Raw genomic sequence first — 15827 nt, 5'->3', positions numbered from 1 at the left:
GTGGTTTTTAGCATTACGTTGACAACCTGTACTTTTACGTCTCTATGCAATCCACATACAAGTCGACCGAAGTCAAAACTTGCTTTTTGTTAGAATAAACGCCATTTTTGCTGCAGTACCCTACGGCCTTTCGTGCTTCGACTCGGTTCATTCGCAACTTTATGGCCATGCAGCGCGTTCGGTGTGACACACACTTCGAGAGAGGAGCAATTTTGATGGCCGAGGAGCTGGGAAACTCCACCGTAGCTCGGCGAGATGGCAATTTGTGGATGGCGAGACCAGCGGGAGGCCCTCTTTAAATGGGAGGCCAGTCAGAAGGGTTCTGTGGACCTCGTAGTGGTTCAGTGCAGTCAACTTATAATGATATCGAGAAAAACGAGAAATCCGATCGTTATAACCGATCATCGCTGTCTATATCTGGAATGCCAAAAAAAAAATGCCGAAAATACCTTTGCACTCCTGAAACCGAAACGGCCACTTGCGATAAAAAAATTGACGTAGAAAGTAGGTCGTGAAAAATAAAACTTTTATTTATACTGTAAGGCAGCAGCACAGCTGTTGTCTCGTCGCCTTTATTCGGCTGAGCCACGTGCTAAACGAAGACGACCCCGCACAGTGATGATGATTATGTACAGGTGAAGAAGATGAAGGATGAATATTTTGCTCACAATACCTCTAAATAGCGTCTCAATCGTTAGGCACGCTGAAATAGAAATCTGCACTTGCTTTCGAGGAAGTTTCGGATTCACAACCGCCGTGTGCATCGCGTCCATCCGCTGTGTGAACACTGGCGGCTATAATTTAGCGTGCACGAATTCAATGAGCGACTCGATCGACGACGTCGCACTTTGGTTGAACCTCGGGGTTGGTGTCAAAGACGGGCCATTGTCAATCTCGTCGTCGCTGCTGCTGCTGTCGTCGTCTCCGTCGCACAATGCCGCCGTGTATCGCGACAACTATCGCCGCGTCAGAGTTCTCTTCGCAGAACGAGGCAGCACTATTTGCACACAGAAACTCCTCCATCGAAGCACCACCTATTTCATCGTCAGTAGCGACGTGCTCCCAGAGTTCGGACACCACCGTGTTGGTTTCACCCATGGGGGGTTTCGTCGTGGTGCACGAAGCCCGCCTTTTCCGTTGATCGGCATGGACACTGCTTCTAGCCTTCATGATAGTGGCGCTCCCGGTTTTCATAATCGTTGATATCATCCACTGCGCGAGCTCGTACTTCGAGTCTTTCAATATTTGCAGCTTCGTCTCGAGAGACGCAGCTTTGCGCTTTGTCGGCGCACCTCCCGCTGCTTCCACGGTGCATTTCTGCGCTCGCTGAGAGAGGGAGATTGTAAAGGGAAAATAGGCCGTGCTGGCGCCGCTTGCTTATCGCTTTCTCCCCCCTCTTGCAAAATCAGTTTCGTCTCAAGGGCGCACCTGCCGTTGCTTCCGTTGAGAGAGCGCGCGGCAGGGAGCACAGGCGCCCCTCGTCAGAGGAGGCGTTGCCTTTGCTTATCACCTCTCTTCCGCCCTCTCCTCGCGCGACCGCCGGTGACGTGGGGGGGAAGCAGCTGGCGCCATCTTGTGCACGCTGCACCAACTTGCGATGCGCTCCGTGGCTTTCGTAATTGGGGCGCGGGCGGGATGCGCTGTGCGGTAATGGGGGCAGATACGAACTCGCGTAGGCAAACTTTTCGCCCCGTCGCGGTTAAGGGCAACATTGGAACGCAATTTTCACGATTATTCTGCATGAAAAATGCCACCCAGAAGCAAAATTTCAATCGTTATATCCGATATGCGGTGAATAACATATAGTTATATATGGTTTTTTTTTCTCATAGCCCTAATGCATAAGTTGATGCTCTTAGCTCGACTCATTGTTATAACCGATATATCGTCATATGTGGTATCGTTATATGTGGACTGCACTGTATGGTACTGCACCTGAATGAAATAGTTGTGCAGTCTTTAAAGTACTTGATCTCAAATGAGCTCGACGGCACGGAAGATTTGATTCTCGAGCAATCGCTTTCAGATAGTTTCACTTTCGCGAGACTCGGCTCGTCCCCGCACCGAACCTCTGAAAGTATACAGCTGACAGCGCTCTTGGCACTGATAGCGAGCTTATTATGCCTATCCCCCGCCATGGTGGCGTAGTGGCTTTGGTGTTGCGCGTTCTTCACCGCGAGCATCTGCCCGCACGGCTGTATCTTGAAAGCCATCTGCAGCAGGGCACAGTCCGCCCTCCCTGTGTTTTTGCGGCTAAGATCGCGTTGATGCGAGCACCGGCACGACACTCAATTCGCTCGCTGCTGCGCTGACTCATGCTTATCAATCGTAGTTTAGCAATGTACTGGATGTTGGTGCGGAAAGATTGTGTTTTCCAGGAACGTACTTACTACTGGTAAAAACGAAGCATAACTGTATACTGTATTGGGTAATTTTTTGTGTTCTTGATTGCAAACGTTGGTGCTGGGAAATCGAACGAAACGTGATTGTATTAACGAGATTCAACTGTAATTTTACTGAAACAGTTGTTGCCAAGCTGTTGTGACATCATTTTTAGCATCTTGCTGCACGGAAGTGGATGAATTTTCCAGGCATAGTTGAGTTGTGTAACATTGCACTTATTCATGATTCTTTCCTTCTTTTTGTTGCAGTGTGTACAGAAGCAACACGCCTGCCAGTCCTCCACCGAGAAGACAACGTCTTGTTCAACTCGCTCAACTCACTCTCAGGCATCAACGTTGAAGTGAGTTGCAGTGACAAAGTAGTAATTACAGTTTAAGAGCGGTCCCGCAGATGCTGAACTCGGTAATTTCTCTAATGCGCGAGCATTAGAAGTGTCAAAGTGGAATAAAGCCTGTGTGTGTGTGTGTGTGTGTGTGTGTGCGTGTGTGTGCGTGCGTGCGTGCGTGCAGTGAATAATGAATGTGGTAGGGTCAAGTGGTGAATAATGAATGTGGTAGGGTCAAGTGGTGAATGTGGTAGGGTCAAGTGAATGAGTAGAGGCCGGATCTTTAGGCATTAAAAAAGCGCGTTTTAGGCGCCAAAAATAGGCGGGCAAAACAACGTTTTAGGCCTCCAACGTCGTAACTATAGGCACACTAAATTTTTACATAACTGCAAATAATTTTAAACGAAGACGTGTGCGGCCTCTATCTACTATAGAAAAACAAATTCTATTGTCTATGATGGCACAAAGGCGCCAACAGTTGAACATAGCCGTGCCATTGTCCCATAACACTGCTGGACTAATGACGATCGATTGGCTTCATTCAGTAAGCACACTGCTCATATTCATGTTCAATGGCCACTGTACTCGAGCGTCACATATAGTGAAACAGGCATGAAAAAGAATACTTGAAAGCTGGGAATACTGATGAAAAAAACGATACTTTGTCTGCCTAACGCAATTAAGTAAGACACAACAAAAACAGACAAATAACAAATGCAAGAGATACTACGATTTATTAAGAAATTAGCATGTTCTTACACGAGGACTGTTAGGTACAACTCTTCACAATTTTCTCATATACAATGATATTTTCTGAGTTGTACAGGCCAGACATCCCAACACTGCCAAATACACTTCCGGCCATTTGAAGTGCACATGTTTGAAGAAATATGTATGGAGAGCACGCGGAATGTAGTCTAAGAATCACTGTGAAGATTGTGGAAACAATAGCAAACTACCACCATCTCCAGATTTTTGGATTCAAAATTGTGCCTCTTATCACTGAGAATGATCTCGTACGCTGAGAAGGAACGCTCGACGGCGGTGAACACCTTAAAAAGAAAATTACAACCAAAACAAAAGCCGCGTGCCCATCACATTTTTCTTTCTTCTTTTGCTCTTCACTCTGCTTTCCCCTGACGGCTCTCCGCGGTTTCACATTCGCCAACCGCTCGCGCAATGTCAGCGCGGCGGCGTATGCTGGCCGGCGCGTCCCATTTCAATGCTGCTAGCAGTTGTTTTCCGGGAGTTGGTTGAATTAATGGACTAGGTTGAACCCCGTAGAGTTCCGAACAGTCAATGTTGCCCGGTAACACGAATAACAGTCTCTAACTGCACTCCAAAGCGAAACTTGAGGCTAAATAGTGTTTATATAGGTGCCGATATTGAAAATAGGCATTTATAGGCATTTAGGCACAAATGCCAAAATAGGCATTTATAGGCACTATAAGAACACTATAAAAGCCCTTCTTAACCTCTAATTGATGCTCATATATCAAAGTGGGGCAATAGGAACGCAAGGAACAAAAAAAGGCATTTGCCTAAAATCCGGTCTCTAGTAATGAGGGAAGGGGAGAGCTTAGAAGTGCGTGTGTGTGTGACTGGCACTTTTCAGGACCTCAAAGAGATGCGACGTGATGATGCTAACACATTTCCCACACATGTCACAAGAAACCACTAAATCGTCACTGAATTCATTTTCATCTTTTAACCACGATCTACTTGAGTATTGTGGTGGTGTGAAAAGCAACAAACAAGCCGTAAACACCCAAGTTCAATGCTTCAAGTACTTTTGCTTGAGTTGGGTGCGGTAGATTGTTCTCGTGTAATATATACTTCCCCAGAGAGTAGGAAAAAGGGCTGTGAGATTTACTGCTTGTTCACAGGTGGTAGCAATTGTGCCTATTTGTACATCAACTAATAAATCAGACGGTCAATTTACTGTCCACAAACAATAAAAGTTTATAGTGCAAAACATGCTGATGCTAATTTTAACCCTAACTTTGTCCCTGCCTCTTGCAAACAGCTTCTACTTGTTTCATGGTGCTTTTGAGTAGGTCTTGGCAGATTATGGTGGCATGCATGCATTCCCTTGGAAATGTACACATTCATTATGCTCAACACGCACTCACGATGATCATTGACCCGTGCCAGTGATGTCCTTCAGTGACTGGATCCAACCAAAATATTACATTGCAATCAGTGTCCCTTCAATGCTGATTTGACTGTGAGGCTTCAGTATAAGCTGTACTTTGCACTATCTGTTTCCTATTTCCCCAAATAGGTCTAGAGCTATATATGTCCGCACCTGTGCATTCAGTTTAATGATATGCGCTGCATTCATTTCACCATTCCAACACGCGCAGTACTCGGAGCTGGTGTCAAGCGTGTTGCGGAACAACGGAGCACTGGGCAGCAATGTTGGCGGAAGTCTGGTGGCCTCGCGCATGGTGCACAGCGACCTGGGCTCTACAACTGCAGCAGCGCAGGGAGTGGCTGCAGGCGAGCGCATCCGCGGTGGTATCTCCCGCGCCGAGGGACCTTTGGCCACACCGAGCCATGCAAGCCTTCTTAACAGGTGATTGAAGCAGCCATGTGAACTAAATCCCAGGCTTCACACGTCCAGAGCGATGTGCACAGACAGGATTTTATGCACCTGCCCGAAGGGGCAGGGTGCAGATGAGACACGAGTTTTGAGCAGCATGTGTACCGTACCGGTCTGGCATGGGTGCACGCACTGGCAGGTGATCGACCCAGTCCGAGAGCATGGCTGGGTCGGTCACATGTCATGGCGCATATCCCAGCAGCTGTGGCCCGAGATGGAAAAATGCCATTAGTAAACTTGAAATTAGTGCAGCAACAATTTATCACTGCAGAAATGTGTCTTGCTTTTAGCAGAACTAATAAATGGGGTGCTCTTTTGTGTGCTCAGTGCTCTTTTGTGTGCACCCTTTTGTGTGCTCAGTGCACAGCAGACCATCACTCCCGCCCAACAAGCCAGGCTACAGTTCTGATTTTTGCACCTTGTGCCTAGGTAGAGTTGAACACCGGTTATACGTCTCCTGGTTTTCTGATGACCTGGGTGTTACGACTGATTAGCACAGTGCCGGTGATGTCCCCATAGAAGCACTGCATGAAAAATCTCGGCTATCTGGCGTGGTATCACGCCTGACCCACGTTATACGACGACCCACACGAAGCGCGGGATTGAATTGCGGACCAAAGGAAAGTGCCGCGGGCCTCTTTCCTCGCAACATCTCTCCTTCGCATGCAGAGCGCTTGACCATGCTTGACCGGTTCACTCCGGAGCAGCATTATTCCCTGCCTCGTCTCATTGTTCGTTTCCAAGTTCCCACTCTCACAGCAGCAGATGGCCAATAAGGTTGAGCCGAGAGGCTTAGTTTTTCGCACGTGTTCTTCGTCGTGATCGTCAAGGAGTTTTGGGTTGTGTCGAGCAAAGACGACGCATGATGTCCCAAATGCGAGCAGTTTTGTCGCTCAGCTATAAGCTGAATGTCATCGAGGAAGCAGAAAAGCAACATCTTGGTGCTCTTTGGCCACATGTGGCCCTTGCGCCAATAAACCACAATAATCAATCAGTCAGTCAATCAATCAGAAAAGCAACATGGAGCTACGAAAGCTAGCATTGCCCAGGACGGGAAGATACCTGAATCTTCGCTTAAGATGATCCTGGTGAACAAAGCTACCGTATTTACATGACTGTAAGTCGACTCGAATGTAGGTCGACCCCCCCAAAATTGCATGTCTCAAAAAAAAAAGGGGGGGGGGGGGGGGAGAAAAACCACGCGAGTGCATTCACACAAGGAAAATTTATTGATGGGGTTGCTAAGACTACTCATTGTCACTAGAGTCGACCTCACTGGCTCTGCTGCGTCATAGCTGCTGCGGTCCCACAGCACGTCGTCATCAAGTGCGAGTCCACACTTCGTGAACGACCGCACCACGACATCGCGAGGTACAGCCGCCCACGCAGAGAGGACCCACCCGCACACAGTAGCCAGGGAAGCCAAATTTCCTCGTGCTGAAGCCGCCACTCCCGCACCACACGTTCACCGCCCTGCGGCGCAATTTCCAATGGCCTCGGCAGCTAAAATAACTTTTCTTTTAAAGGCAGCTGGGTACTACTTTCGCGTTCCTGACATCGTGCGAGATAGACTAGCGAACGTGCCGATTCTTAGCGTGGTCAAAAGGGCACCCGTTGAAAGCAGCAGCAGCCTACCGACGCCACTGCAAAATGACGCATACTCCGCTACGAGTCTTGATGATGATAGCAGTGAGCAAAAACGAACCCGAAACTGCAAATTTTATGCTGAAAACTTTGGGATCCGCATATAATACGAGGCAGAAATTTTACATGATACAATTTAGAAAAAAACCTCGTATTATACGCGGGTTTTTACGGTACCCCCTAAACGACGGCTCATCCGCCTAAAGCCCCTATATATAAAAAGTAGCGTCACGCTTTGAAGAATGCCGCCGCCTCCTCGCACACCCTGTCCGAGGCCGACGCCGCGTCGGTATTGGCCTAATGGCATCACGTGGACTGTCGAGCCCCCGGGCGCTGGCTGCGTTTGTTTACGATCACGCTCCATCGCCATTTTCGCCCGAGAAGCGTCTGCCAACTGGCGAGGAGCACGACGATAGCGACGAACACAGTCGGCGATCGTCGAATCTGATCAGCGGCGAAAGATAAACAAATGCACGTGTTTCAAGTGGTGTAGGCGGCGCAACGGTCGAAAAAGGAGCGTGAAAGAGAGGAGAAACGAGGAGGAGGGAAGGCGGAGGAGGGGGGAAGGCGGAGGAGGAGGGAAGGCGGAGGAGGAGAGTGTCGCTACTTTTTTTATATAGGGGCTTTACATCCGCCAACTACCATACTAACGGCGGCTCTTCCGTCAACTACCAATACCCCCCAAACGGCGGCTCTTCCGTGATCAATGCTCCCACAAGAGCTGTGCGCTCGTGGTGCGCGCAATCAAAATGTATGCAATACGGTAAATTAATACACTACGCTTCTACCGTACCCATGGAAACATAGGTGCAAAGTTGTAACCACGCCGTAGCGCCCCTGATTTCTCGTTTCTCTTGCCGCTACTAGCGGTACACGGTTCGGTTTCAATTCTAAGTTGACCCCCCAATATTAGATTGTCAAATTTGAAAAAAATGGGTCGACCTATAATCGTGTAAATACGGTATGATATTGCAGAATGAGGAAGGCGGCAAAAGGTCAACACGAAGTTGGAAAGGGTACTTCTTAAGTGTGGAGAACCTTTGAGCACACAGTGTGCCATGGTTTGCGCTGGCTGGCGAGAATCGCTGCAATGGATTGTGGTGCAAGTTTTGTTTTAATAGAGCATGATTGACACCTGTAATGCAGTATTCTTTTCGCATTTGCTCTTTTGGTGAGTTCAGTTTCAAGCCCTGCAGAGTATTACAGTAAATACTCATTAATTCGAATTCCGCGGGGATGCTATGAAAATTCGAGTTATCCGAAATTCTAACGAATGAAAGTCCCAGAAGAAATCGCTCTGCTAAGGCGTGTATATAGTCCGACGTAGCATGAGCACACACTATGTCACGTTGGCGAGAACATCTATAGTTCGACGCACTTGTGCAGCCAGCGTAACCGGACGCAGGCAACGCGGTCTGAGGTCGAGATGGCTTTTTGCTCCATCCGCGCATTCTTCACACCGAGTGTGCTGACTCACAGTGCATTGCATGAAGAAAAAACACGCCCATGCCACTCCGCCGATGGTCACAGACAGCTGTTCAAAGTGGCACACGCTTTGGGGATCATTCTGCGCATGCTCCGAAGACAGCAACCGACAGCACGCGCTTCGAGTTTACAGGGGATGGGAATTCGGCTGGCTCAGCGCAAGCGGCGTAGAGTGAGTGGCCACAAGCAACGCTAGGCACATTTTTATAGTCCATTATTCTTGGCGGGCGTCACTTGTCGCCAGTCACGCTAAGCTGCTTGTGCTGCGCCAGCGGAAATGCCGTCCCCTCTAAACATAACACACGCGCTGCTTTAAACGGCTGTCTGCGACCGTCGGCAAACCGGCATGGGCGCGTTTTAAGGAGCGTACACACTAGCAGGGAAAATGCACGCGACGCACCGGGCAAGCAGCCGCTCAGAAGCTTTTTCTTGCCACGGAGGGGTCGGTTCTGGACTGATTTTTCGCGGCAGCAAGCGAGCCGCGAACGGTGGAGACCAATGAGAACGGCGCCTTCAGGGGCGTGCGCACGGGAAGCTGATGTTTTGCTACCACTTGCCGCTGAGACGGGTGCCTGAGCAAAGCTCTGCAGCCCGCACGGCGACACCAGCGTGGTCAGCATGCTCCCGCGCACTAGCACTCTTCGCATCCACGATGGTGCGGAGTTCGAATTATCAATGGCGGTGCGGATTTCAGTGTGAATTGCAGGACGCATTGCATATTGCTTCCAATAAATTGTTGGAGGGACCGCAGCGGCTACTTCAAATTATAAATTTTGAATTAACCAGTTGTGCATTAACAAGCTTTTACTGTAGTTTGTAGTTTACATTGAAGTTTCTCGTAAATTTGCCTCGAGAAACAGTTTTTATAGGCGTAATTTTTGTTTGGATCTTGCTACACTTTTTCGCGGTCCTGAGAAAGAAGTGTAATCGGGGTTCCACTGTATTCCTGTTTGACTAAACCCGTAGCTATAACTCGTCTTTTACAGCATTATGCTACTGAGCAAGTGTTTGCAGGTTTTAGTCCTGGCCACGGTGACCTTGTACTCTGATAAGAGGACCTTGTGCAGCCAAATCTATGAGGACTCTGCCATGATGTTAGCAACTGTGCACAAGAGATTTTTGGGCACTGTATCAAGAGTTGCTGTCGGGTGGCTCATGTGAGATGTCTTTTGCAGCATCTGTGTCAGCAACGACCCCTACAGTTCGTCCGTGGTGGGTGCGGAGGTGTCGCTGGAGTCCACTGCTGCCAACATGAGCTTCAGCACCCTGTTCATGCACGAGGTCAGTGCCTCCCAATGTCTGCTATGCATTTGGCATTATTCTTACCGCCTCCTCCATATCTTGTTGCGAATGATATAGGACAGTGCTGCAGCTCTGCCGTTACAGCTACCACCTCTGCAATCTGCTTGCTTTGCATGTGATATCCGAACTGTGCTGCCCATAAATCTTGTGTAGCTAGCTATTGTGCATAGTACTCTCTGGTGAACATGGTAATGGTTACATTAAAGCATAACTTTGCTAAAGCTTTTGATTATCCAGTCGTCTTAGTTGTCCGTGAGGGCTTGTTGCCTGTGAGGGCAGTATACAATAGTATATTTTGGGCAGTATACCGCATACCGTATTTTTATGCGTATAACCCAGACCAAAACTTCAATAAATGTAACAGTAAAGTGGGGCTGCGGGTTATATTTGAATTTCCCCTTAAAGTGTGGCTTCACGGCAACGCGTGCCACGCTTCCATGAAGCCATGCCTTAAGGCATGGTCTCCGCCATTCAAAGTTTCGTTATCTCCTAGGGAACCCCACCCCCCGTGTTTAAGCGCCCTTCTCCCCTCTTTCTTTGTCGCTCATTCTCCTCCTCTTTATGTTTCGCCATGTTGCCTTTAGTTAGCGATTAGCGAACATGGCACCGGCAAGCTCATATGTCGTCCATTCCTGTGGCTCTCCCTCGGTCCGCATGAAGCGCTTCACGATACAGCAGAAAACCAAATCACTGTTCTCTGTTGCCATTGCCCATATGAGGGCATCTCCGTCCTCTCTGTCATCCACTGTCGTGTGAGTGCTAGCTTCGAAGTGATCCAACCACGTCGCATATCACGTGACTGATTTGTCCGCGATAACGGTCCGCCGTGTGAATCCAGCTTTGTCAGCGTTGCCAAAGAATGGGGGAACTGAGCTGTTGACCGTGAATAGGATGTGGTCGAGTCGTGCATCCGCGAGCGTTGTTGTATGCAGTTATTCCCACGGATTATTCCCACGGATTATATTATTCAGGCAACAAATTTCAGCGGACCCAGCTATTAGGGACTCTCGGCTGCAACGGAAAAAATTATGGCAAATTTTGTCTAGATGGTGTAAATGCTATGTACTTTCAACAGCTTGAAAGTGCAGAATAGGGCAGCTAGGTTTGTTCTTAATAATTATAGTAGAAAATTAAGTATGACGGAAAGTAAAATTATCATGGCAAGCATTAAATGACCGACGAAAAAAAATTTTTCACGCTGTTTATTATTTTAAAACAGGGATTGAGATAGAAAAATATATTCAGTCGCCTACTTATGTGTCGATGAGACGCGACCATGCTCTAAAAGTCCACAAGTTCCCTTTTAGGAATGACGTCTTTCTGTATTCCTTTCTTGTTCGGACTACAAGAGAACAGAATGCTCTTTCGTCTAACATTGTAAATATTGAAAACAATGATGCGTTTTACCGTGCTTTATGTATGTGATCACTTGTTTGTTCCTTTGTAATGTAACCCCCCTGCTGTAATGCCCGAATAGGTGTTGCAGGTATGTAATAAATACATAAATAAATACTTTGCTGTGGCAATGCGTGTGAGCTGCAAAGAACTGCACACAACTATTTCCTACAACTTAGGAAATCTGTGAAACCAGCATCCAGAACAGCAGACAGCAAGGAGCCATGCCATGTTTTATGATAACTGCGTAAACCTGTTTTTCTATTTCTGTTAATTTCGATGTTTTCATTGTTTTTGTGCTCGCCTTCAGTTTAGACAGCAGTATATGAGAAGTTACACCATTTTGCTACAAACCATGGCCATAATTTTTTATAGAGCGGATTTCTGATATAACGGACCTTTCTCGCTGGATTACCATCAACGACTGATTTTGCAGGCACCCAATTTTTTGGACATGCCAGATAATGCGGACGCCTTCACGGCATAAGAGCGTCTGAAATTTCGGACGCAAAATACCATCACCGTCCGATTTTCCGGACTTTTTGCCCTGACCGCGTTCAGGAACGGCATTAATCGAAGCCACCACTGCCGCAATTTTGGCTATCTTGCCGCCTCAAACAGGTGCGAGGTCAGTGTGTGCTCTATCTGCTGGCAGCCATAGCCACCACCGCGGAAATGCTAAGCCTACCTGCTTCGACGTTTGCTACCAAGGTTCTTGTTGTTCGGTGCCGTATTTTTGCATTGAACAATTCACCGCTGCCAGCAATGGTGCTGACTCTGCTTTTGTAATCCTCACCAATGGCTTTGAAGCTCAGAAAGCACGATGCGTTGCATATTGCCACTTCTCGAAAGACATCTCTCTCTCCTGCACAGGAGAGAGAATGAGGCGCGCGCGCTCTGTCATTTTCATACCGCGGAACTACCATGGCGCCCCCAGTGGAGTATGCAGCTGTCGCACCACCTGTCGAGCGCGCCGCTCCGGATTCCTAGAGGAGAGAAAGGGGGAGCGTAGGAGAGGAGAGAGAGGGGGGGAGGGGATGCGCATGCGCTGTGGGGGTGTGGGACGCGAAACAACAGACAGAGCCGCTGGCAAGAAATGCTTCGCATTTAAAAAATCGCCGCATATCCACGAAGTGAATGATGATGAGTGGGCGAAGCACCGGGGGATCATTCGGTTAACCGTAAATCCCCCGACGCTGGCAAGCGGACCCAGAGGCGGCGAGAGCGCGGGAAGCGGCGGCAAAACATCGGAAGCGTTCTCTACCTGAGGTTGGTGGCGCCGATGCTCGGTTCAAGCGCGAGCTTCGCGAGCCCTCAGCTCTGGGTCCGCTTGCCGACATTGCCGTACTGCTGCAGCTTTGCGAGCCCTCAGGTCCGGGTCCGCATGCTGGCGTTGCCGTGCTGCTGCAGCTTCGCGAGCCCTCAGCTCCGGGTCCGCTTGCCGGCGTTGCTGTTTCGCTGCAGCTTCCCGCGCCCTATACTCCAGGTCTGCTTGTTGTCTGCGTCGCCGTGCTGCAGCAGCTTTCCGAGCCCTCGACTCCGCTTGCAGTTGAGCCGCCGCTCTCGCCTTTCCATCCATAGCGGGCGCGCCGTTTTCAGAAGCGACTGTTATCATCCATGGCTGAAGAGAGAAAGAGAGCGCGCGTCAGGAACGAACACCCTTGTGTACCGCAGCGCCCCTAGCGGACTCCATGCAAACCAGAGCTACGGACGACGACGAGGGAGGGGCAAGGCTCGGCCCTAAGGTGCTTCGCCCCTAAAAAATCGGAGGTTGACTGTGTTGCCGTCCATTGTAACGAGCTTTGACTGTATGCTCGTGTAAGCGCCGCACTTTTTGTTCACAATCTTGACATGGTGCGGCCGTCACATTGGGGTGGGCCATTGTGGTCAAATTTTTATACCCCTGTGTATTATATTCCTTGATTTCTTTGTGCAAAGAGAGGGAATGCTGTTGTTTTCCTAACTCGTTAAGTTGCTCATGCAAGCACTCCACGCAGCTGGTGCCCGTATATATTCCTCGCTGCTGTCACTGTCACCGCTGCTCAGATTCGGCTCAGTAGCACACTTATTTATTTATTTATTTATTTATTTATTTATTTTATTTAAGTACCCTAAAGGCCCGTTAGGGCATTACATAGGGGGGGATGGGAAAGGCAGTGATTCCACTCCTGCGCCAACTGCGCCAAAGTGCGCCAAATGGGATTTACTGCGCCATCCTGATACAATCGACGGAAATTGCGCCTAACTGCGCCAAACAGTCTCGGATTTGGCGGCGTCTATCGCCGACAATTGCACCAACGGGGAATTAAAACGTGCAACGCGATGATAGGGCTAGCCTTAGTTGCGAACAGGAGACTAAACAGCACTAGCGCGTGCGTCCCGATTAAGGGGGGACGCGGCTTTCGCATCGCGAAAAATGGCTAAAAAAATCGATTTTTTGAAAATCACATTTTCAATTTCTGTAACTCTTATTTTGTCTGATTCCGAAATATCATCGCTGAAAACCAAGTAGAAGTGCTCTAAAAAAATTGTTGTATCAGCCAAGGTGCCGAAACATTTCGCAGAAATCGCGAAAAAACAGCGTTTTTCAAGCCACGATATCTCCGGAACGGTGCAGCCGAGCGCCGCCATCTTGGACTCGTTGGAAAGCGCATTTCTCCGTCTTCAAATTTGCCGCTTCAGCTATCTCCTCCATACAGAAACAAGCACACAAAAAGCAAATGATTGAAGGTCGTGCCGGAGCCACCGATTGCCCGCGCCCGCCACGTGACTCCAGCGCGGTTCGCCATTGGTCCGGTGCTCGCTTCGCGATGGCGTCATCTGCACCGCTTGTTGCGGTCTCTTCGCGAGCTCTGGGCGGTTTCCGTAATCTCGACTAGTATTAGAGCGGGCGCTACGTGGACATCGCAGTAGCGTGGCCGATCCCGCTTTTTGTAGACGTCTCAGACCCGCGGCTAAGCATTCGGAGCATCGGTGACGCGGATTCGCGACCTCGCTTCGGGCACGGAATCCTCGGTCGCGCGGCTAAGCCTTTCGCGCGTAGGCGTCTCCGACTCGGCGATCAAGCACATCACGCGCGGGCTTCTCGGATCCTTGCCTAAGCATTTCGTGCATCGGCGCCTCCGACTGCGCGACTAAGCACCTCGAGCGTCGACTCCTTGAGCCCGCGGCTACGCATTTCGCGCGTCGGCACATCGCTCAACGAGTCTCGACTCCTCGGACCCGCGGCTAGGCACTTCGCGCGTCGGCTCTGCGAGCGTCAACTCCTCGAGCCCGCGGCTAGGCATTTCGCGCGTCGGCACCTCGTACCCGCGACTTAGCACATCGTGTGCCGACTCTATTATCGTAATGCCACGATATCTCGTACCAATACCTATCTACCACCCCTTCATAAAGAGAACCTCATCATGAGCTCTGCTCTCTAGACCACTTGGGCTGGCACAGGCTGCAGAAGTGAGGCATGATACAAAAGTACAGGCTGGAAAGCACCTAGCAGCTGCATTGCTGCCTATCTATCAGTGACTCTCCTAACCTCCATGTCAATGGAAGATGATTCAGAAGGCTGCTGAGAGCTTCATTCAGTAACATGGTCGATTCTACAAAAAAAAAGAAAAAACCAATGCCTCACTGACTGCACTAGAGACTGCTATCAATGAGGCAGTCTGCAGGTACAACGCTTGAACTACTGTATATTTATGCCCACATAGTTCTGCACCTCACTTGGTTTGAAACCCAGGCACCATGCTCTTTGTAGAGCAGCAGTAAAGAATGCCATACAAACTTGAAAAACGCAGAACAAAGGCACAGCAGCCCAGAGGCCACATGATGCGGGAATGGTCTCACATTTGCGACGCAACAGCGGTGCTACCAATGCATTGGGTACTATGGGAGCTTAACAGCCGGGAAGACGCAGCGCCCGGGAACGTAACAGCGGGGTTCTACTGTCGCTTGTTTGAAGCGCAGCATGACATGTGATTATAATAACTGCATGCCGCCAATGTGTCGCATCATTTCTGTTTATGGATATACGGAATGACATCTGGGAAAACTAGCAATATATGACACGATATCAATTTGTGTGTGTGTGTGTGTGTCGCATGTACACTCGTTTTTTTTTTAATACTTCAGGATGTGAAAAATCAGCTGCTCGAAGCTGCTCCCAAATGCCAAATTGTCTGCTCCAAAGTGCTCCAAAATGAAATTTCTGATGCTCCAAAAATTGCTCCAAATCAGAAGTCCGCAGTAGCATCACTGGAAAGGTCAAATGGACGTGCACTGTGTAGAATATAAATAATATGGCAAGCTATGAGGTACAGTAAAATTATCAAAACGTGGAACAGATATAAAGAAACGAAAACAACAACGAAAACGATGTTTATACAATATCTGGTAGCATAAAAAAACGCAAGAGAACTGAAAACGCGAAGAGGACTACAGATACAGACAAGATGTTTCGCAAGTACATATCAGATGAAATGGAAAAAATTATACAATACTAAGCACATAAAAACATGTTCAAGTAAATATTCAAGCGTAATACGTGGGTTATGACAGGTCGACACACTCTAAGAAGGTTAGTAGTGCTGCATGAAATGATGATGATTCCGTAAGCGAGACAATGTTTGAACCGAGTGAGTTCCATTCGGCAATAGATAAAACTAGAGGTGA

The 15827-nt window shown here is 48.8% G+C and overlaps 1 protein-coding gene across 3 annotated transcripts in view; it reads left to right on the top strand.

Moving 5' to 3' along the window:
* Positions 1-15827, top strand: part of LOC119441463 (autophagy-related protein 9A-like) — a 174978-nt gene that overhangs the window by 53482 nt on the left and 105669 nt on the right. For 2 of the 3 annotated variants that reach the window (XM_037706081.2, XM_037706083.2), the window contains exons 15-17: positions 2652-2743; positions 5095-5306; positions 9638-9743. The exons of the other annotated variant lie outside the window; for it this stretch is intronic. In XM_037706081.2, coding sequence (XP_037562009.1) covers positions 2652-2743; positions 5095-5306; positions 9638-9743 — 410 coding nt within the window. The remainder of the gene's footprint in view (positions 1-2651; positions 2744-5094; positions 5307-9637; positions 9744-15827) is intronic. 3 annotated transcript variants of the gene reach the window in all.

This window comes from Dermacentor silvarum, chromosome 2, assembly GCF_013339745.2.
Source record: "Dermacentor silvarum isolate Dsil-2018 chromosome 2, BIME_Dsil_1.4, whole genome shotgun sequence".
Classification (NCBI taxonomy): Eukaryota; Metazoa; Arthropoda; class Arachnida; order Ixodida; family Ixodidae; genus Dermacentor; species Dermacentor silvarum.
The sequence above is the reverse complement of the archived record's forward strand: the minus strand, read 5'-3'. Positions and strand labels throughout refer to the sequence as shown.